Consider the following 21,057-nt stretch of genomic DNA (forward strand, 5'->3'; position numbering starts at 1 on the left):
CCCGACGGTGACCCGACGTAGCAGTGACGGAGATTCTGGGTACCCACGGCCACCACCAGCTCTCCAGGCATGCAACCTCCTCTTCGAGGCGCCTTGAGACGCTTTCCGTCGGCTCAGCGTTTTGTCCTCCCCCACCGCCCCTCGTCCCTGCTGCCCCTCCGTCATCGTCTGCCTCCTCTCCACCTCACCCGCTGCTCTTCCTCGTCTGTAGCAAATCCCCTCTCTTCATCCTCCGATTCCCTAATTCACTCCCCTCATCGAGCCACAATGGATGCCCAGACCAAGCAGCACTACTTGGCCGACTCGCCGCCAACCGTGGTTCGCTTGGAAGTCAAGTCTCACTTTGACAATCTTACGGACCCGAAGCTGCGGAAATATGCCCATTATCTGAGCAGGTGCGTTATGAATGCTATAGCCCATGCATTGCTAGTATTCCAGTGTCATGTCGGGTCCCGCTAACATGCATGTGTTTGTAGAGCTGCCTTTGAGGGAACCCGTATTACCCTCCGTCAGGTCTCCCCGGAGTCTGAGCCTATTTACGACCTCATTCTCGAGCTTCATCGGGCCTGTGATGGGAACTGGTCCGAGCTCGCTCAGAAGACCAATGTCAGCGATGAGCATCTACGCTACTTCTTGGAGTATGCAACCCAATTTCTTGGGAACTGTGGTAACTACAAGGGTTTCGGAGACTCGAAATTCATTCCCCGACTCCCGGTTGAGGCACTCCAGGCTTTAGCTTCGGCCACGCCAAAGACCAAGGCTGCCTTTGACTTGGCCAATTCTACCGGTGGTGGCATCTACGAGACTGATGAGCAGTCCCGCATGCACCTCGGCTACCCGGAGGGCGGACACATGACAACATACTACCCCGACTCACCATCTATCACAAAGGATGAGATCACAGCTATCGGAGATCTGATGGAGCAAAAGGGATTGCCGTTGGAGAACACGAGACTCAAGAAGACCGAGTCTGGTGACTTCGAACTATTGATCGCATCGGGTGTCTCCTCACCACCTGTGCGGGATAGAGATCTTGGCGATGCCGATATCTTTGAACTGGATGGAAAGCTCAAGGGAAAGACTCTTCGTCTCGTCTTTGGTGACTATCGGGAGGAAATGGCGAAGGTCGCTCACAGCGTGAAGCAGGCGGGACTTAATGCGGCAAATGAGAACCAGAAGCGGATGTTGGACGCATATGCCATGTCATTCGGCTCTGGCTCGATTGAAGCATTCAAGGAGAGTCAAAGGATCTGGGTAAAGGACCAGAAGCCGGCTCTAGAGACGAATTTGGGCTTCGTCGAAACCTACAGAGATCCCCACGGTGTGAGAGGAGAATGGGAAGGATTTGTTGCTCTGGTAAGCGTCACGTCAGAAATCAAGACCCTATCGCTCGGACAGCTAACAGAGCGCTCCAAAACAGGTCAACTTGGAGCGCACACGTGCATTTGGAAAATTGGTAGACAGTGCTGAGGCTATGATTCCCAAGCTTCCTTGGGGTAAGGATTTCGAGAAGGACAAGTTCCTGAGTCCTGACTTCACCTCCCTGGAGGTGTTGAGCTTCCAGTCCTCTGGTATCCCGGCTGGTATCAATTTGCCCAACTACGATGACATCCGCCAAAATCTTGGATTTAAGAACGTTTCCCTCGGCAATGTCCTTAGTGCGAAGGCTCCCAACGAGCCTGTTCCTTTCATTGCAGAGAAGGATTTGGAGGTCTACCGTAGATGCCGTGATGCTGCGTTCGAGGTCCAGGTCGGCATTCATGAATTGCTTGGTCACGGAACCGGAAAGTTGCTCCAGGAAACAGCCCCTGGGGAGTACAATTTCGATATCTCCAATCCTCCCATTAGCCCGGTGACGAACAAGCCTATCTCATCCTGGTATAAGCCTGGGCAGACTTGGGGCTCGGTATTTGGAGCGATGTCTTCTTCATATGAAGAGTGCCGCGCAGAGTGTGTCGCCATGGCGCTCAGCTGCGACTTCAGCATCCTGCAGCTGTTTGGCTTCGGTGACGGTAAGGAAGATCTGGCGAACGAGGCCGGTGACGTTCTTTTTGCGGGATACTTGCAGATGGCTCGTGCTGGTCTCGTGGCTCTGGAGTTCTGGGATCCCAAGACGCAGAAGTGGGGACAGGCCCATATGCAGGCCCGGTACAGTATCCTACGTACCTTCCTCGATGCTGGAAGCGACTTTGTCAAGCTCTCATACACTAAGGATGACCTGTCCGATCTGGAGATCCACCTGGACCGGTCCAAGATTCTGAGTCATGGTCGTCCTGCTGTGGAGAAATACTTGCAGAAGCTGCATGTCTACAAGAGCACTGCAGACTTCGAAGCGGGCAAGAAGCTTTATGACGATATCACGTCGGTCGATGAGTGGTGGGGTACCAAGGTCCGCGAGATTGTTCTCAAGAACAAAATCCCTCGCAAGGTCTTCGTGCAAGGCAACACCATCTTGAATGGGGATGAAGTAACTCTCAAGGAGTACGAGCCTACGCTTGAAGGTATGATTCAGAGTTTTGTGGAGCGTAATGTTTGAACGTAAGGCGTTGAGGACGAGGCCGGAGGAGTATTAAAGGGTTGATCAATAACGCTGGATACTCGAGGCTCTCCTCTCTGCATGGTGGTACATATTGGGTGGAAATGTGGCACACTGCCTGCTTTAGTAGTATGGATTGGATCTATCAGGCATGCATCATCATTATGACTTGCATATAATCAGAAATCTTTATCCTACCATCTACATCATAGTATCTACTTACTTGGTAACCTGTGCTCTGTCGGAAATGAGGGGGATCGCCCCTTTTGACAGGCAGCATCCCCTACCAGATATTCAGAGAGCTTTAGTTTCAGGTTTTTCGACCGGAAATAAATTGAGGCAAGCTTTTTGTAGACAGTGCATCACGTAGATACTAATGACTGCCAGGTAATGATTGCTGGGCATCAAGCTGGGAGGGAGCGGCGGCGGGAGCGATCAGCCAATACGCGCAGTCGAGAGCAGTCGGTGGATCAAGTGCCGCCTCCTCCTCTTTCCTCCTCCCTTTAGCAACGGCGGATTCCAGGCTCTCTCGTGCCCTGTAAGCGCTTCGTCTCATCCTCGTTCTCTCTCCTCTTCCCTTTAACCTCCTCCACCCCCACAGTCTCAACATCTTATCATCTTGGCTGCGGTCGCATTCTCATTGTTACTTCTTCTTTTTCTCTTTGTTGTTCTGTCGTACTCTTCAGGATAGAATCCGATTTGGACCAACTAAACTTGCCCCCTAAGTTCCATGTTTGAGCGTCTCTAGAAACGCAACGGAGGGCTCCTGAGCGACTCGAGCAACCCGGGGTCTGGATTTACTCCGGCCAAGGCCCCTTCTCAGTGGGGTTCACCTAGCTTCCGGCAAACCAAAGGACAAGACGGCCTTCTCTCAGCATCAGTCGACAACTCCCGACACCTTGTCGTGGTCACCGAATTCTTCTGGCTCGCCTCCCACGGCGCGGCCGTACCAGTACACAGACTCCGTAGCGGAGGAGGACGACGACTTCTATACTGCACCACCGCCGCCGCATTCCCCATCCTCGGAGGCTTCTTCCTCTAGTTTCACTTCGTCGCGCCCTCCCCCTTTTTCGTCCCTTGTCTTCGCTCCGGCGACCGAATTCAATCGCGGGAAGGCTACCTTCTCCCCACCTGAATCTGCCTCCGCTCCAGCCTCCGTTCCACTTCCCCCCGACGAAGAGTCTCTCGACCCGAGCCCTTCTTCATCCTTAGTCGCTGAAACTAAGGCGTCTTTCTCCCGGGACCACAAGCCGGAATCGTCAGGAAAATCTGCGGAAGACGGAGAACCTCCTCCGCCGTATACTGAAGGATCCAGTCCTATCGAATCGTTCACATACGTGATGGCTGCAGCAGGAGGAGCGTCGAGCATCATCACGCAGGTGCAGCAGACCGGCGGGCCGCCGATCAATACATTAGGAGGTACGAAAGCCATTTGCCATATTGTCTGGGAAAGGCCTTTCCTTGGCTGACTGCTTTGCATGGATCTTAGATATCGGTGGAGATGAACATATTACTCTTGATCTCCGGTGAGAACCCTTTATCAGCCCTCAGTCAAACTAGAGTCTTAGACCTAACCAAAATCGCAGGGGAACCCGCTTTACCCTCTCCCGAGATGAGCTGCTGACTCTCCCCGAGTTTGTCCTTTTGTCACTTTTTCCGAACGGTCTACTCCCTGACGGGCACATGGGTACCTTTCATGAAGGTGACATCTATCCGGTCGACGTGAGTTAACAGTCGTTCCTCTACTATTCACCTTCCACCGCCGCTGTTCTCCCTATGCCTTGCCCAGGACACGTCTCATTATTTCCCACTTTTTAGTACGATCCGGCGTCCCTGCAATATATGCTAGACTTCTTCCGATCGGTTGCTCAATCCATCCCATCATCATCACCATCTGCATCGACCTCTCCGGACCTGGACGTTGCTCCCGACTCCATGCAAGGGACTGCTAGGGATATGCTTCAGGACCGTGCTGGTATTATAGTGCTGCGCGAGGATCTCGATTTCTATGCGATCCCACCTCGCCCAGATATAGACCAGGCGGAGATGATCGAGGTCAAGCGCGCGGCTGCAAAAGCATTGTTAAAACAAGACGGGATATTTTCTGGGCTGAGAAAGAGCGACGAAGCCGGCTCGACAGAGCAGCATCTCATAGAGATGCTTACTGCAGGGTGAGTTGACTATTCCCACTCATTGCCCCAATAGGTGATACAAACAGATTTTTTTTCGAGACTAACTGATCGCAGTGGGTTTGATCGTGACGACCGATGGGGCCACCGGGCCCCAGAGCCCAACAAGGCGGTAATATGCAGCCTGGCTCTGGCCAAGCTGCGTACCGACATCCGGGGAGACCTGTCGAACAACAACGCAGTTGGCATGGCTCAGAAGCTCCTTCTATTCTGGAGGAAACCAGCCAGGAGATGCTGGTGGGAAGGAGTTGAGCTGGATGATGTGGAGGGAGTTGAAGGCAAAGTGAAAATTTGGATTCGTAGAGTATGGACTCTAGAGATGGTGAGTTTTCCCTTACTGTTATCATATATCTCAAGATCTAACCAATATTTGCAGAGCGTAATCGGGCTTCGATAGCCTTCTCGCGGCGGTCATATCGTACCAATGGAACTTTTTGGTCTCCGCCGTTATCCTGCGATTTCTTTCGTCCTCGTCGATGCATATTAGAATCGCTTTGTTAGCAGCCCATTCTTTGTTTTTTTCCCTGCGTTGCCCAGTGCACATTTGCGGAGTTGATGATATCCCCTATATCCCGAGTCTGCATCCGCAGCCTAACAGACAAGAGGGATGGCGTATTCAATTATCATTGGGTACTGTGTAATCCTGTTTATAGTTTTCATTAGCTGGCCGGACCCCATGCATTGATCTGTATTTTCATCTAATTTCATTCCTATCCTGCTTTGTCTTAAACCTTTTTGGCCGCTTAGCGCTCCCTGTTGCTGGGCTTTGACAATGTGAAAGACTCTGTTGCCGAGTTGGAAATCCATATAATGTGTCTCTACAATATACGCAAAATAACACGAGGATTACATGGCAGTCGCTCAATATTTCAATATAAAATGAACTCTGTAGCTCCCAAGTGTGTGTTCTTGTTCTCCAGACAGGCTTGCCCTGGATGTTATATCACGTGATCACATGGCTGGAAGGGGCCTAGCGTGGAAAGGCCGGCAGTTCTGGCAAAACGCGACGAGCAGAAAAGGCGGAGCTCGACCGCGATCACCGTCAAAGAGCAGCTTTGGCTTCAGTTCACCATCCCCATTTCGCAGCCTCAATTCCGGAACCGCGATTTCCTTCAGCAATTGTTCGCTTCAGGCGCTTCCTACCCGCGCAGCGATACCTCGGCCACAACACTTTGAAATCACCGTTTTCAATCATCTGCTGTCAGCCCTTTCGTCCAGCGGATTGTACGCGGCCCTGTTCGCCGACCGACTTGCGCAGTGTCTGAAAGGGACATGTCCCTGACCAGCTAAATGGCCAACATGTCCCCTCTCAGAGGCTACATCACATCATACCCGCCTCGTGTGCGCCAATATGGCAATGCGCTTCTCACCCCGATCATCCCACCTAGCCAAGTTGGCCCGACTTCACGGACGACCAAGCGAGGAACCGCCGCCATCAATTATGCGGAAGATGGTTACGATGATGAAGACTTTGAGGACAGCGAGGGACCTCGGCGGCCAACTGGGCTAAGGAGCCTTCGACGGGAGGAGTCAACGTTTGACAAGGTGCCGCTGGCGGAGAAGCTGGGGAAAGAGATCCACGCCCCTGTTGAGGTCCAAGGGGTTTTTCGCGATTGGATGATCAAGAGGATGTTGCGACCAGCGTATGTGCCGCCCAGACTGATTCTTTAAGCGTTTCCAGTTTGCCTCTGTGTTTTCCCGTCATTTGTTATGGTACTGACTTGGAGTCTTCTCCCTTCGCACAGTTGCGCCGATCAGCTGCAAATTCAAGCGCAGCTCCCTCTTACCCTTATACCTATTCGAATTGATCTGGAGGTCCCAGCGCATCAACCTTTAGAACCATTCCCTTTGCCGCGAACAGTCCTCGATCCCAGTATCAACCCTACCTTGCCCGCCTACAGACGGCCAGAGGCGCTGCCTGCCTATCGCATCAAAGACACGTTCCTTTGGAATCTTCACGAGGCTCTTGCGACTCCCGAAGAATTCGCCGTAGGGTTCGTTCGCGATATGGATTTACCGAATCCGCAGGCCATGACGATGGCTATTAGCAACCAGATCCGTCAACAATTGGAAGAATATGCCGGCGTCGCTCTGCATCCTTTATTCCAGAGCGTACAGCCAAAGCCCCCGGCTCCGCAGATTGGCCTGTCACGAGATGTATCTGCTACACCAGTTTCCACCCACGCCGCGACACCTGACAGCAGACCTAACCAGGTAACGGTGACCAAGGAACCTCTCGTGAACGACAGCATACTAAACCCGGACGACGCGTATCGGTGCATGATCAACTTGAATATCAACTTGCAAAATAAACTTTACACGGACAAATTTGAATGGTCTCTATTACATCCTCCAGGCATGGCGGAGGAGTTTGCCAGAATTACGTGCGCGGACCTTGGTCTGGGTGGGGAATGGGTCGGAGCCATTGCGCATGGTATCTACGAAGCCGCTCTGAGACTAAAGAAAGAAGTATGCGAAAGTGGTGGGCTTATCAGCGGCATGGGTGGTTATGGTAACGAGATCGACAATCAAGCTGCCAACGGCGCGGAGGCGGGCTGGCGTTATGATCCCGAGGGACTGGGCGACGAATGGGAACCTAAAGTGGAGACACTGTCAAAGGAGGAAATTGAGAAGCGTGAGGGTGATCGCGAACGTCAGATTCGTCGTCTACGTCGAGAGACGGCCAGATTCTCCTCCACTGCGGGCATAACGCCCGACGCCTCCCGACAGGGCAGTGGGTACTTTGACGTCGACAGTGAAACGCCGCTAGGAAGAGGCGAACGGAGCAAACGAAAGAGACGATTCCGCAGTCTGAGTCCCTCGGGGAGAGGAGGAACCCCTGGAGGACGAGGGACTCCGGACACTGGTTCAGGAGCTGGCTATGGTGGAGGTGGCGGTACACTTGCCGACTGGTTTGTCATACCTTTAATATCTCTTCATAGTGCGCATACTGACCACCTTCTTTGTTCGATAGGGAGCGTCAAACTTGGAGATGCACCAACTGTATGGTCTGGGGTACGGCCGTTTGGGCCGTACGAGATGGCCCGGCAGGCCCAAGAGTAAGATCTATATGCCACATCTCTAACTGAATACATGCTGACTCAACTGCGACAGACTCTCTGCCACAACTGTGGTCTATTGTACGAACGAGACAAGGTGGCCCCCGAGTGGTCCAGAGATCTACACCGTCACGATATGCCCATCGGCCGGTAGTAGACTTGGTGGATTGCATAAGCGTAGATGTTTCTCTTTGATCCCCGGCTCTACGCTCTGTACCTATACGGCAGAGGTGAGATCGATCCCTCTCCCTGCTACGATACCTCAAGCAGGGGTCAGAGCCAGAGTCTGATTCCATGTTGTTTCTTTCTCTCCACAGGCCGGCTATTTCGTGACATATTCCTATGAAGTATCCCTGACGTGATGAATCCTCGTCGAAGAAAGGCCCCCAACCCCCCACCAGCCTGCCTTGTGTTTTCCCCGTGCCGAAACAAGCACATCACACACCCCCAGTCAATGTACTATCTGATTGATGATATCTCTAATGAACCTCTATTCTATAGTTGGGGCAGGCGTTTCTCATTATTTCCATACTTTCCATTACCGTTTGCTTTTTTTTTACTTTCTTACTCTCTCTAATATGTTCTTCTTGATGGATTGGTATTCATTTCCACACCTACCTACCGTTGCTTCTATGGCAATAAGTAGGTTTGGGCCACTTTTATTTCATTCTCCATCATCTTTGGTTGGGTTTGTAAGGACTCTAAAATATTCGGTGATCAATTTTATTTCACTTTTGCTTCAGTGGGGTGTTGGTCTGTTTGGGCTGGTATACTACGTTACGAGGATCTGGTGGGCACTTTTCTGTTTCCTTTTCTTTCTCATTTTGAAGTACGGTATTCCTGCCTATTCTGGTTTTATTGTCCTTTTTGTGTGGGCGATCAAACAGGATGGTTATGTGGTAGCTACCTCAGTAGACTTGTTATCGATTGATGTGTTATGATAGTTTCGGCGTCATAGCAGAAGGTGCGAAGAGAGTTTATATGCTTGGAAATTTACTCGTTCTGAACAGCCTTATGACTGTATTGTACTATAACTTCATCCTAGGGAGTATCATATCGCGGTCGGCCCTAGTTGGCGATGGATATATATATATACACGAGGGGTGCTCGGTTCAACCATCATCATCATAAAAAACAAGACCACACACAATGCAAACCAACTCAAAAACACATGAACACGATGACATTCTATTCGATGAATCACAGGCAATCTAAACTAAACTAGAACTAACCAACACTAATCCGGAACGAAATTGCTCTCTATCTTAGCTACTATATATCATCAATCCATCCCATTACTTTCCCCACAGGCCAGTCGTATATTATGTCCTATCCCCACCTAGCATTATTAAACCCATCAAGAAGAGATAAGAGAAAGGAAGTAAGCAAAATCAGATGAACACACAAACAAGACACACAAATGGAAAAGCGTCAAAGAGAAGACGAAAGAGTACACACACGCACAGAGCGAAAAGGTCACTCCGCCTTCCATCTACCACTCAACGTCAATCGCCCTACTTAAATCAATTACATACCACGAGCCAGAGAAGAGAACCAGGTAAGCACACTACCGCGCCCTCTTAGCAGTAGGAGCAGCAGATGTAGTAGCTACCTCCGGGGGTTCCTATATCCCAGAGAATAAATTAATTAGCCATAAGCCCATAACCCCATACACCAAAGTCCCAAGAATAAACCAAGCGAAAACAATTCAAGGGAAAGGAGGAATACAAAACTCACGGAAGAAGCCCTCCTCTTCCTCTTTAGCACATTCATCCCCATTCCTCTTTGTCCACCCATCCCCACGCAAATTACATTCCCACTTCCCAGGATTTTGATCCCGGTGTTGATATTCAGCGTAACAGATGGTGATGGTGATGCAATTAAATTTTCTGCTGCTGCACCGGAGTTGTCGGTAGAATTGAGATGACCCGTGCGATGCAAAGCCGTAATGATAGATGTGGCCATGTCTGTCAATTTGGAATGGCGCTGGTATGGGGATGATTGCGGGACGGTGGAGGCTGATGTTGAGGATGGAATGGAAGCGGGTGATGCCTGGGGATTGAGGGTTGATACTGGGGCTGGAGCTGGAGCTGATGGGAGGATGATGCTGTTTGCGTTGCCCTGAATGCTCATTGATGCGTCGATGTGGATGGTTATGAGGCTGGTTTGGTCTGTTTCCCCATGAGAGGAGGCATTTTCGGCTTCAAGTTCTTTTTGGAGATTGTGAGCGGAAGGAGAGTATGGAGGTGGCGGTGTAATGGTGTTTGTCTGATCGGAATCTTCTTGTGATTCGGCTAATTTGTGGAATTGATGAAGGATGGATTCAGATGGTGGAAGCATTGTGAGCAGAATTCGGTCTGATAAGCGCTAGAAGTCATAGAGTAAGGATGAAAAGATTGGTATAGATGTGATGCACTAGGCAACGAAAGACTGTCCTACGGAAAGGAGACCGGACTTTAAAGAACAGGATGAAAGGATGGGTGAAATGAGTAATTGGTGAGGATTGGTCACTGCCGCTAAGAACAATAGCATGCAATTGACATAAATAAACGCTATCAAAAACATCTATCGAGGTAACTAGGATGCATCATTAAACGAACTGTCTCTCGACACCATCCACTAGCAGGCAAAAGCGATACCCCTATCGCGCCAGAATGGCTTATGAGTGCATCACACAGTCCGTAATGGTCAACATTGTCTCATAACAATGGCACCTGCGTCTCGAATTGACGTGCTCTGGCTGTGATATTGTTCTCCTCCATCAATAGGCGGAATAGGGTCACGTGTCGATTCAGAGAAAACAAGGGTCCCTATGCGGTGCCACCCCGGAGTTTCAAAGGATGAATAGAGCATCTGAAAGACACAGCCAATTCTGACGGATTAGAGTCTGACACTTCCAACCAACAAGGACTGCTCGGCACTTGCGTGATCCCGAGAGACCATAAATCAACCGGCTAGTCCGATACATTCCCTTTCCTAGCCCCAAGAACTGAACTGGAAAGTCAAATGATTACTTTAAGCCCAGCGGTCCCCATGACGCCAATCCCCGTATGCAGAGTAATCACCGCTAGGGCCGAAGCCACCAGGTGAGCTTTCCGGATTATTTCCACTTATGATTGAGGCGGAGTTTCCTTTAGACGAAATCCCATGCATGGCGCCTACTCGGTGAGACCCGGTTAGCTTTTCCAGCCTATCATCCTGACCCATCATGCGAAGTAGTAATAGGCCGCCTGGCATGTCACAAACTTACTCGTAGTGTTGGGTGTAGCGTCTCCGCGGGCATGATGGTCCGTATCTCCTATTGTCTGCCCTTGCCGTTCTTTCCGACGTTCCGGATAATATTTGCCGCCTGGGTGCAGTGGATGCGGAATCTAGATACTGATTAGCAGAAACAAAGGCCGGCGCGCAAAGACTTGATTATACCAGCGTTCGTTCCACGCCAGCCGAATTTGATTTCATCTCACGGACTGCTGGTACTGACTTCGCGAAATTCATCCCCCTCGATCTGAACCTCACGGTCGCGAATGCGGCGCATCAAGGCAAGGAAGTTGCTTTCTCTGAACTTCTGGCTTTGATCATGTTTGACACTGTCTAAAAGCTGCCCCGCAGTTCGGGCGAGCTCGTCCGCATCATTCACCCGTGCCTGTTGATCATTCTTCTCTGTCTGGGGAATGGTATCCGATCCAATCTTGATCTTCTCTTCCGTGCTTTCAGCCGTAACATGATTCGTTCCTTCCACGACCTCTTCGGCGTGTACAGGTGTAGTTTCGGTTTCCTGCGACATCATGTCTGCCCGCGCCTGCTCAAATGCAGCTTCAAACGCCGATTCATCAAATGTGTCGGCCATCGGTTGCTGCTTTGCTGCGGTGGCTTGCGCAGGGGGGAAAGCAGCACCAGTCATAGGGAAGCGAGGTGCAAAGGTTGGCTGAAGCCCTTGGACATGTGGCTGATGCTGCTGGAAAGAGGGTCGTTGCTGCTGAGCGAACTCATTCTGCCAACCCTGTTGTGACATGGCTGCCATCGGCGCTACAGATGGTCCTGATGTTTGATGGAGAGAATGCGAAGGTCCCGATATATGCATATTCTGGAAGTCTGCCGCCCAGTTTGACGATTCTGCCGGGCCTGATACGGGAAACTGATGAGAGGGAGGAACGAAAGGGCCGGCATGCTGTACATCGGGAAGGGGCGCTCCTGCTAGACCGGACTCGAATGCGGCAAATTCGGGATCGAGAACCCCATGGCTTGGATTTTGAGATCGAAACCCCTGGTAATTCCATAAGTACAATTCGGTTAAACACGCTCACGGCGAGAGACTCACTTGAGAAGGCGATTGTCGAGAAATAATTCTATCTTGCTGGAGGGTACGATCAACAGACGCATGCTTTTGGAAGTTCTGCAGCGCATTCGAGGGACCACACAGAGCATCACTCATGGTGCCGACTAGGTTGAACGCGAGCTGAGAGGATGGGGCGTGTCGGATTGCTTGCTGGCTGTGTTGAGGAGAACAGGGTATACAATAAGCGTAGTGAACAGGCAACTGATAGTAGTATTTAGGAATGCAGGATGTATATACAAGAACAAGCAAAGAAGTGAGTCCAACAGAAGACAAGAAGAGAATGAGAGGAGGCAAAGGCAAGTAAGAGAGAGTAGTAACAGCCAAGGAGACCAGAGAACAAGCCGCGGGGCAGAGCGACCGAGGACTGCCGAGGCCCCCGGATCACGTGTATATGAGCATGACTGGAGATGGCTGACTGAGCCGATAAGATAAGATCGGGCTGCGGCTGACTTGCGAAACGGACAAGCTGGCGGTGTTTTGCTGCTGCTTCTCCTGTTGCGTGTTGATTCGGCCCTCCACCACCGCCTTCTTACCCCCCAAGAACCCCCCTAATACTCCCCGGCAGGGCCACCCACGAGCTTACGTCCCTGTTCACCCTATAGAGTCGATCTTAATTCCGAGCAAAAAGTTGATCAATATGGTATGTCCCCCAACTCCCCCCAAACGGTCCCAGGCGAATTGCCCATGAACATCGCTGACGTCCAAGCAACTAGGCTGCTCAAGTAATCTCCAATTCCGGACACGATGAGATGATTGTACGTGAACCGAGACAGACCCTCCTACGGCATCGTGACAATGGCTTCGTCCCTTTCTGTGTGGTCCCTGAAACTGACCGCAGCGCATAGCACGATGCCGGCCTGGACTACTACGGCCGCAGATTGGCAACATGTTCATCGGACAAAACGATAAAGATCTTTGAAATTGAAGGAGAGACACATCGGTTGATTGAGACATTGAAGGGGTGAGGATCCAGAACTTCCTGGTCATCTTACGCGCCATCGATTCTAACCTCCGGCCGTGTGTGAACAGACATGAAGGAGCTGTGTGGTGTGTGGCTTGGGTACGTCATAATGGCATTCTTTGTCAAAGCTGTCCTATTGAACTATCTATCTGACTCTGGACTTCTCTAGGCGCACCCTAAGTTCGGAACTATCCTCGCTTCCTCTTCGTACGATGGAAAGGTGCTCATCTGGCGCGAACAACACCAGAACGCCACGTCACCCGTCGCTGGCGGCGCTTGGACGAAGGTGTTCGACTTCTCTCTACACACTGCTTCAGTGAACATGGTATCCTGGGCTCCGCATGAGAGTGGCTGTCTCCTGGCTTGCGCCTCCTCAGACGGACATGTTAGCGTTCTCGAATTCCGTGACAACAGCTGGACTCACCAGATTTTCCACGCCCACGGTATGGGTGTGAACTCTATCAGCTGGGCACCTGCCGCCGCCCCTGGCAGCTTGATCAGCTCCAACCCTGGACCGGGCCAGCAGCGGAGATTCGTCACTGGTGGAAGCGACAACCTGCTGAAGATCTGGGACTACAAGTATGCACCATGAGCCGCTACACACAGATACTGTGCTTTAAAATGAACTGAGCTGACCCTTACGCCTCTGCAGCCCGGAAACCAAGACCTACAACAACACGCAGACTCTGGAAGGCCACTCCGACTGGGTCCGGGATGTCGCCTGGTCGCCTAGCGTTCTTTCCAAGTCCTACATCGCCTCTGCCTCTCAAGATAAGACAGTCCGGATCTGGACTTCCGATGCGTCAAACCCTGGCCAGTGGACCAGCCAGCAACTCGAGTTCGACACTGTCCTCTGGCGCGTCAGCTGGAGCCCTAGTGGAAACATCCTTGCTGTGAGCGGTGGCGATAACAAGGTCAGCTTGTGGAAGGAAAACCTCAAGGGACAATGGGAGAAGGTAAAGGATATCGAGGAGTAGGCTTCAGATTTTCATTTTCCCTAAGTTTCATTCTTCATATCTCATGTGTGATAACGGATAAATTGGGTTCCTGCCATGTATTTCATCCGACCCCGACGTTGTCAAAAATCAAAAACGAGCTCAAAAACAGGCAAAAACATCATCGTTTCCAGAAGATAAACGGACCCTTGTCCAGCGTGTCCAGCAGATCTATCCAAGTTCCGATCATTATTCTACCTTCCGGTAGGATGACGCCCTCGTAAACCTGTACCAAGTAAAAATCAGACTCAAAGTCCGGTGGCGGCCATTTTGCCTCGCAAAGCCATGCGTTCTCATCCAAAGCGGGCTCTATGCCATCATGAGCAGGAGGAACGGGCGGCTGCTCTTGATCCCATTGATATATCACGAAGCAAATGCGACGCCAGCCAGAAAAGCCCCCTTGAAAATCGGCAATCGGTTCACAGAATCCTCGCACCAGATCTGGGGGCTGAACGACGTAATCAGGTGTCCTCCGTGTTCCACGGAAATATGATCGTTCGAAGTTCAGAGGATCAAGAGGAACTACTGATTGAAGTATAGGTGGCCAATTCAAGGGGTTGGGATCGGGTTTCACTAAAAGAGACTACACAGCAGGCATTGAATCAGCTGGGTTCCTTTTCCTGGAGTATTTCGTGCAATACCTGAAACCGAACTTGTGCACAATTAGTATCCAGATCAGCGCATGTCTGGCGATCCTCGAGGATTTTCAGAGATCTCGGGTATGGGTGGACGCATGCTACACACAAGTTAACACTCGCTTATCTTCATGGTATGGTTGGATAACAGATGATCGACTGACATGCATAACCCATCCATGGCAATTCATCATCAGAAGGCGCAAGCTCACCCCATGATTTGGGCTTGTAGCGTGGAGCCAGGTTGATATAGGAAGCGTGAAAGGTCGCTTCAGTCGGGCAGAGAAGATGACGAAGCCAGAAGTTGCGTATGTGAAGTAACTTCTCCAGGTCGAGCTTGTTTTCAAGCACAATTGGTCTGCTGTTCTCAGCCCTGTAACCATAGACGACGCCAACCTCATAGTCTGTCCTCAGACACTGAACAGACATTAGAGGATCCAGAGCTAAACCGGTCAGGCACTGTCAGAGTCAGTTTCTACGCTCTCTCATATATGACATCTGAGGTGCTTACCAACTGGGTTGCACAGAAGAGATCGGAAGGCGGGCCTGCATCCTTCTGACTGTAGCCGCTAACGGGCCTGTTCAGAAATTCAGAGCTAGAGAGTATGTCTCGAATCTTTTGGTGGTTTTTTGAAGTGAATAGCCCGTTCGATTCTAGAAGACAGTATGATTCACGTAGCAAATCTCGTAGGACTTCCAGCCAGAGAGTCTGGGCCTCCTTTTGGCCGAATTTAAAACTGATGGATTGTGAGAGGACAATGGCTCGAATTTGATATTCAACTTTGACTTCATCAGAAGCATAATGTCGAATAACGTCGTAAAGATCAATGAAGCGGCTTCGCCAGATGGAAGAATGACCAGGGAGTGTTTTTGCTGCTAGCCAAGGGCAGCATTGGGCGAAATTTACCATATCGACGTCGCGAGGTAGCAAGTAAGCAATATACTGAATGATCTATGGACAATCTTAGCAGTGCAATCATATTTAATGGTTATAGCAGGAACTGTCACCTCTGTGGGCAAGCGAATAAAGGGATTACGAGAGCAATTTTCCGCCATGGTCGGTATTTGGGAGCTCATCTTCGTTAGGCTTCCTTGTAACTAAGAATGTCTATCAGAGGCTATACAGTAGTGACAAGCCACTTGCCTTATGTTCTCAAGCCACGCAGGAAGATATTTAGAATGATGGATTTTACACTTTTATCCACGGATGTATACGAAGAGTCAGAGAAGGCCGCTGTGCTTAAGGTATATAGCTCCCATAAGGACCGAGAGTGAAGAGGGATTGAATGAAGAGCAAGTCGGTGTTCAGCTATATGGAAGGCAATTCTTATGTCACGATATTATGTTTCAAACCTGAGTACGATAGTCAGCATTTGCTCCCTTGGATGATGGTACTGCTACATGCCAACCCAGAGTGATATAGCTCTCTTCAAAATGAAGTATACGCAGCGTATTCGAGATAGGGGACAATGCTCTGTCAGTTTGATCTCACTACGCTAGGCCTTGCAAGGCGGAAAGGAGTGCATACAGAAAATCAGTTACCGGAGGTAAGATGTGCGCTTCTATAGGCCAAGTAATGCATAAATAATACTTCATTCAATCTAGATCCAGAAAATAAGATTTGAAACGCTGGCTTGTGGTTGATAACAATGTCTATAAATTCCGCACGCGGGTCATGTATGAGCTGAAGCCAGCCCCTTAGTTCACGTCAGGGCGACCACGACGTCTTCTAAGGCTTTCCTGAACACCCCAGCCATCTGATAAAAGTTCCTTGACTTCCTCCAAGCGAAGCCCGCTCATCTCGGGATAGATAGCGTAGATACCAAACCAACCGAACACGCATACGGCCGCATAGGCCGCGAATGTCCATCCAGGAGAAAGCCATTCCATCATAGGCAGGAAAGTAAGACCGACAACAAAATTTGACCCCCAATTCGTTGCGGTAGCCAAGGCTGATCCTAGGGAGCGTACATTCAAGGGGAAGAGCTCTGATTGCTGCCAAGGTACGTTTCCAAGTCCGAAAGCATAAGCTCCCACATAAACGGTGAGGCATATCAGGATAACAACAGGGAGGAAAGCGCTATCACTTGTGGCATCTTCCGCCCGTACCCTCGACTCGGGGTTTGGCATCTCGACTGAGCCGAACGTAAAAGCGCAAGCAATAAGGGAGAGAGCCATCACTGGCACTGAGTACAGGAGAATGCGGCGCCGACCAATCCTATCGATAAAGGCAAATGCGAGTAAGGTGAATAAGAAGTTGGTCAACGCCACTGACAATGACACTAGTGTTGGTGACGAGAATGACAGCATGGAGAAAATTGTTGCCGAGAAATACATGAGGCTATTGAATCCACAGAGTTGTTGTGTGGCTTGCAGCATAACCGCTATGATCAACGCCCTCCGATTACCACCGACGAGGACTAAGTGGCGAGCACACTGTGTAACGTTCGTCAGCCACTGCCAGTTTCCTGTGGAGGGCTTGTTTGTTTGAGCCAACTCTTCCTCCTCCTCGGCCACTTCTTGCTGGATATCACGCATAACCTGCTTGGCCATGAGGCCACTGTCGGGATGGCTCCCATAAACCCGGGAGAGGACTTTCGTAGCTTTCTCTTCGAACCCTGCCTGGACCAGCCAACGAGGGGTTTCTGGAAGAGTCAAGACTATGAAAAATTGAAAAATTGCTGGGAGCATTCCAATGCCAACAATATAACGCCAGCCTCCAGATACAGAGGAAAATAACCAACCGATGATATAAGCAACGACTTGTCCGCCTGTAATGAAGAGACTCAGTATCGTCACAAGCCTTCCTCTAGCATGGGAAGGCGCCAATTCGGAGATGTATCTGTTGATACGTTAGACAAAAGGTCAACTTTATTCCCTCTTACTGTACTCCTTAGGGGGACCCCTTTAGCAAGGACTAGCAAGGACTGAACATACAATGGAGTCACCAGACTTGCTCCACCAACAGCCAGGCCAACAATGCTTCTTCCAACTATCATGCCCCATACTGCACTTGTGACAGCCTGTATGAAAGCGCCGAACGTGAAAAGCACGTCTGCAACGAGAATGACTTTTCTGCGACCGAACTTATCTGCCAGGATTCCCGCTAGCGGACTCGCAATCAAAGCGAACAGGCTGGTGCAGGACGTTACGAGACTCTTGTCCAATGTCGTTAGGGGATGGTTAGAGAGGTCGGACCCGATCGATACTAAGGTTGCGGAAATGACACCTGTGCTTCAGATAGCAGAGTGTCAGTATAACGGAGGGCAGCGATCAACTCTCTACTGGGAGTTGTCGTCGATGGCAAGGCTATCCAGATTGGACCTACTCGTAACCAAATAACAACCCACTTATGCCAGCGGAGAAGGTCAGAGCGTAAATGAACCACCCGTTTGTTTCTTCCAAGTCGGTAGTAGGCTTCGGCCCATTGCGACCTTCATATTGGGGTTCCTGGTCTATCCGGGGCTCGGAAGGGAGCAAGGGAGCATTGGGGTCAGACGGCTCATTGTCGTCCCTGCGATTCATGGCTTAAGGTTGTATAGGTTCTATATGGGTATCTATATCAGCCATTCCAGGCACGGGTATGACTCGAGCTTCCAGGTATACCCTATATCTGGGGTATACTAGATTGTTCGGGAAAGGGGGTTCTGGAATCCGGAGGAGTGGTTGCGGGTTTAGCTCAGGCACGGGGTAGACACTTCTTACATAATAAGGCTGACAGCTCACGCGACCCACCGCCCCCATACTCAACAGTGGCGCAGCCATGGATCTGGATACAACATTATGTTAAGAAGGGGCAAAGGGACACTTTCTTGGATCTTATAGATTCAGGTCAATGGTTCAAGCGTTCCTATGCTATGTCTAGTGATATACTGTTGGGCGACCTGGTAAAGTTTGTCATCATTCCTCACGAGCACTCCCATATCATCGCTGTAACGATAAGGAGTACATATGAATGATTAACCAGAGCGCAGCTGAAGGCCTACCTACAAATGTTCCTCGAATATAAAAAAGGTAAACGGTACCCATCCCATAGGCAGAGACTCGTATGGTCCAGGATTCAACAATGTAACAGTTTTATGGGCCATTATCAGGACATAGTCAATGTCCATACAAGCTTAAATGATGCAGCTTGAGTATATCAACGCCGCAATGTTCTCGCTAAAAGTACAGTATTCAGGATAATTCCTTGGCTCCGAAGAACGGTATGCCCCTGTGGCTGGTCTTCTGTAGAACGGGATACAATAGATTTGGCAGGACACAATTAAACCAAGACAAACACCCATCTTACAAAAACCAAATGTTCTGCTTCGTGCCAGGCCACCTACCTCACTCTCTGTGTCCTTAGTATCTCCTGCTGCCCAGTACATATGCATCTGGGCAAGATTGTCTTGCTATATCACTGATATTGAAGGTTTTATGCCTGAGCGAGAGACTTTTCTCATGATGGCAAAAGCTGAAAGTGGATAAGGCCCGAATAATAATCAGATATCGCACACTCTCATTAAGGCTCCGAAGAGCTTTTTACTATCTATAGATATTCTGCTTGTCGAAGCTATCGGCCTCACAAACTCCAAACAATGATAGGATGCATCTATCGGGTATTATCACAATGCATGTAGTACGAAGAGATGCTATAGTTACCCTCGACAGGCAGGCTCACGGATGGACAGCTCCGAAATACCCACGGTCTATGTCTCCATATCATTAGTGTCCGACTTGGAAACGGGGCTCAGATAGTATGCGTTTGGTATATTGTTTAGTGCCTCGAAAAACCCAATTAGGCTTCAGCGGTGATAGTTGAGCCAGAGAGTTTGGGGCGATATAATAACTTGGAAATCAGGCGGTATGAATTTCTGTTCTTTAAAAAATAGTGCAAGTTGGGCTCAAGCTGCCATATTATGTTGGCTTTGGTCGAGTAGCTTCGATACATGCTCACCGGGCAATTGATTCGAAGTATTCATATAGTCTCCTGTGATTGAGCATCTACCAACAACGCATAGCCGGTTCATCATTGTACTCGTGAGCTTAGTTCCCCTGCAATGCATCACTTTGATGTTACCATCCTCCAGTGTTCCAAGAATTTAGGTACTATGGTCCCCTCAGGGTCACGAAATCTCTTGCTGCAATGCTCAGATGCTGCTAGTAGCGCCTGGTTCTTATTCATAGCGAACGAGTGAAGGTAATCCTATGAAGCCTATGGTCTTCTGTTCCAACTATCAATGCTATTTTGCATGACTACTTGGACCCTATTACCTCGCAAAGCCTAGATATGGTGGTCTAGAGTATAGTGGCATGATCTTTTAACTCGTCTTTTTTCCCACTAGGTATCTAGGTGGCGGGTACCAGCTCCTCGTTGCGAACCAACAGGTCGAATGTATGATTTCATTGGTTCCAGTATCTGGCGCCCCATCTTTGTTGGTACAAAGTTGTTTTCCCAGCATGATTATATCATCGTGTTTAGCTTACCGCCCCGGTTTTTCGGGCGTAGGCCCCGCGTAGTCGGTGAAGGAGCATCAACTTTGCCAGCTCACGTTGCTCCCTCTCCGTAAGCGCAGGCCTTGCGAGGTTAGCCCGAATGCAGCAGGAAAATAGCCCGGAGTAATGTGCATATAGACAGTAGCTAGCACTCGAATAAGTGCGTGGTAGATTGCCATACCGGTGTACCTACAGGCCAGGATGCTATGTTAATCTATCAAAATTAGAATTCTCTGGCTGATCACCTGCAGTAAGCAACATCGCACAACCAAATTGAGCAAGCTTCAGGAGCCAGTTGATTTGGTCACTCATGGTTGCCCCGGCGAGGAGGGGAGAGGGGCTTCAATTGGCACAACTGCGAGTGCGAGACACTTGCGGAGTACCCGGTTCCTGTACGAAGATGGTTGGTTTGTGACGAGTGTGAACAACGTCCATCGACAGGACCTTGCAAGGATTATCGGGTTTAGCTCCTCAAGATCGCGCGTCAGGAGGCAGGACAGCTGTTCATGGGGCCGTGCAACCCTGGCTAGTTTCGCCAATCAAGGGAGCGAGCGGCACATCTCGTCCACCAAGTGTGCTAAATCTGGATAGGTCAGTCGCACCGCAGCGCACTTTGCACTCCAATCCTAGGGGCCCAATGATGAGGATATCATTGGGACAGGGTTATGCCTGCATAGATGCATGAACTTGCCCCTCAGTGTCACCTAGGAGACTATCCCATCAGTAAAGTGCCGTGTTTTTTGGAGGCAAGGGCTGGCGGGTGTTCCTGCTTCTGATGGTTTCACACCCACAGAAGGAAGGGGTGCCGTCAGCAAGGATAGTCTTTCTCTTTCTTATCCAATGGGGCCAGGATCAGATTCTGAAACAT

At 50.1% G+C, this 21,057-nt stretch overlaps 6 protein-coding genes across 6 annotated transcripts; 3 read left to right on the top strand and 3 right to left on the bottom strand.

Annotated features, from left to right (window-relative positions):
* Positions 1 to 267: 267 nt before the first annotated feature.
* Positions 268 to 5,122, top strand: BO87DRAFT_430255 (dipeptidyl peptidase 3; the record flags this gene model as incomplete). The annotated part of the gene is made up of 10 exons (XM_025627537.1): positions 268 to 395; positions 477 to 1,356; positions 1,421 to 2,501; positions 2,924 to 3,074; positions 3,348 to 3,955; positions 4,026 to 4,062; positions 4,123 to 4,258; positions 4,355 to 4,707; positions 4,783 to 5,047; positions 5,102 to 5,122. The coding sequence occupies 10 exons, from the start codon at positions 268 to 270 to the stop codon at positions 5,120 to 5,122; spliced, it is 3,660 nt and encodes a 1,219-aa protein (XP_025475223.1).
* An 893-nt stretch (positions 5,123 to 6,015) lies between these two features.
* Positions 6,016 to 7,938, top strand: BO87DRAFT_401023 (putative RSC complex subunit Sfh1; the record flags this gene model as incomplete). The annotated part of the gene is made up of 4 exons (XM_025625577.1): positions 6,016 to 6,368; positions 6,471 to 7,637; positions 7,700 to 7,784; positions 7,840 to 7,938. 4 exons carry the CDS (start codon positions 6,016 to 6,018, stop codon positions 7,936 to 7,938), a joined length of 1,704 nt encoding a protein of 567 aa, XP_025475224.1.
* A 1,413-nt stretch (positions 7,939 to 9,351) lies between these two features.
* Positions 9,352 to 10,124, bottom strand: BO87DRAFT_390734 (uncharacterized protein; the record flags this gene model as incomplete). Its single annotated transcript, XM_025624945.1, has 2 exons — positions 9,352 to 9,408; positions 9,522 to 10,124. The coding sequence occupies 2 exons, from the start codon at positions 10,122 to 10,124 to the stop codon at positions 9,352 to 9,354; spliced, it is 660 nt and encodes a 219-aa protein (XP_025475225.1).
* A 675-nt stretch (positions 10,125 to 10,799) lies between these two features.
* Positions 10,800 to 12,216, bottom strand: pex20 (the record flags this gene model as incomplete). Its single annotated transcript, XM_025619825.1, has 4 exons — positions 10,800 to 10,942; positions 11,035 to 11,155; positions 11,266 to 12,048; positions 12,103 to 12,216. The coding sequence occupies 4 exons, from the start codon at positions 12,214 to 12,216 to the stop codon at positions 10,800 to 10,802; spliced, it is 1,161 nt and encodes a 386-aa protein (XP_025475226.1).
* A 405-nt stretch (positions 12,217 to 12,621) lies between these two features.
* sec13 (GTPase-activating protein SEC13) lies at positions 12,622 to 14,188 on the top strand. Its single transcript, XM_025624276.1, has 6 exons — positions 12,622 to 12,760; positions 12,834 to 12,875; positions 12,966 to 13,081; positions 13,150 to 13,180; positions 13,251 to 13,660; positions 13,734 to 14,188. The coding sequence occupies exons 1-6, from the start codon at positions 12,758 to 12,760 to the stop codon at positions 14,056 to 14,058; spliced, it is 927 nt and encodes a 308-aa protein (XP_025475227.1). The 5' UTR covers positions 12,622 to 12,757; the 3' UTR covers positions 14,059 to 14,188.
* Positions 14,189 to 14,197: 9 nt separating this feature from the next.
* Positions 14,198 to 18,236, bottom strand: BO87DRAFT_319064 (MFS myo-inositol transporter; the record flags this gene model as incomplete). Its single annotated transcript, XM_025619824.1, has 8 exons — positions 14,198 to 14,659; positions 14,718 to 14,812; positions 14,876 to 15,170; positions 15,223 to 15,663; positions 16,419 to 17,356; positions 17,456 to 17,553; positions 17,649 to 17,945; positions 18,040 to 18,236. The coding sequence occupies 8 exons, from the start codon at positions 18,234 to 18,236 to the stop codon at positions 14,198 to 14,200; spliced, it is 2,823 nt and encodes a 940-aa protein (XP_025475228.1).
* Between the last annotated feature and the right edge of the window lie 2,821 nt (positions 18,237 to 21,057).

This window comes from Aspergillus neoniger (assembly GCF_003184625.1).
Source record: "Aspergillus neoniger CBS 115656 unplaced genomic scaffold BO87scaffold_44, whole genome shotgun sequence".
NCBI classification, from domain to species: Eukaryota; Fungi; Ascomycota; class Eurotiomycetes; order Eurotiales; family Aspergillaceae; genus Aspergillus; species Aspergillus neoniger.

Bases quoted from the DNA above. Each gene is read 5' to 3' on its own strand.
- sec13 (XM_025624276.1), top strand. The intron at 12,876-12,965 runs GTACGTGAACCG...CGCAGCGCATAG, and splicing joins CCGGACACGATGAGATGATT to CACGATGCCGGCCTGGACTA. The intron at 13,181-13,250 runs GTACGTCATAAT...GGACTTCTCTAG, and splicing joins CTGTGTGGTGTGTGGCTTGG to GCGCACCCTAAGTTCGGAAC.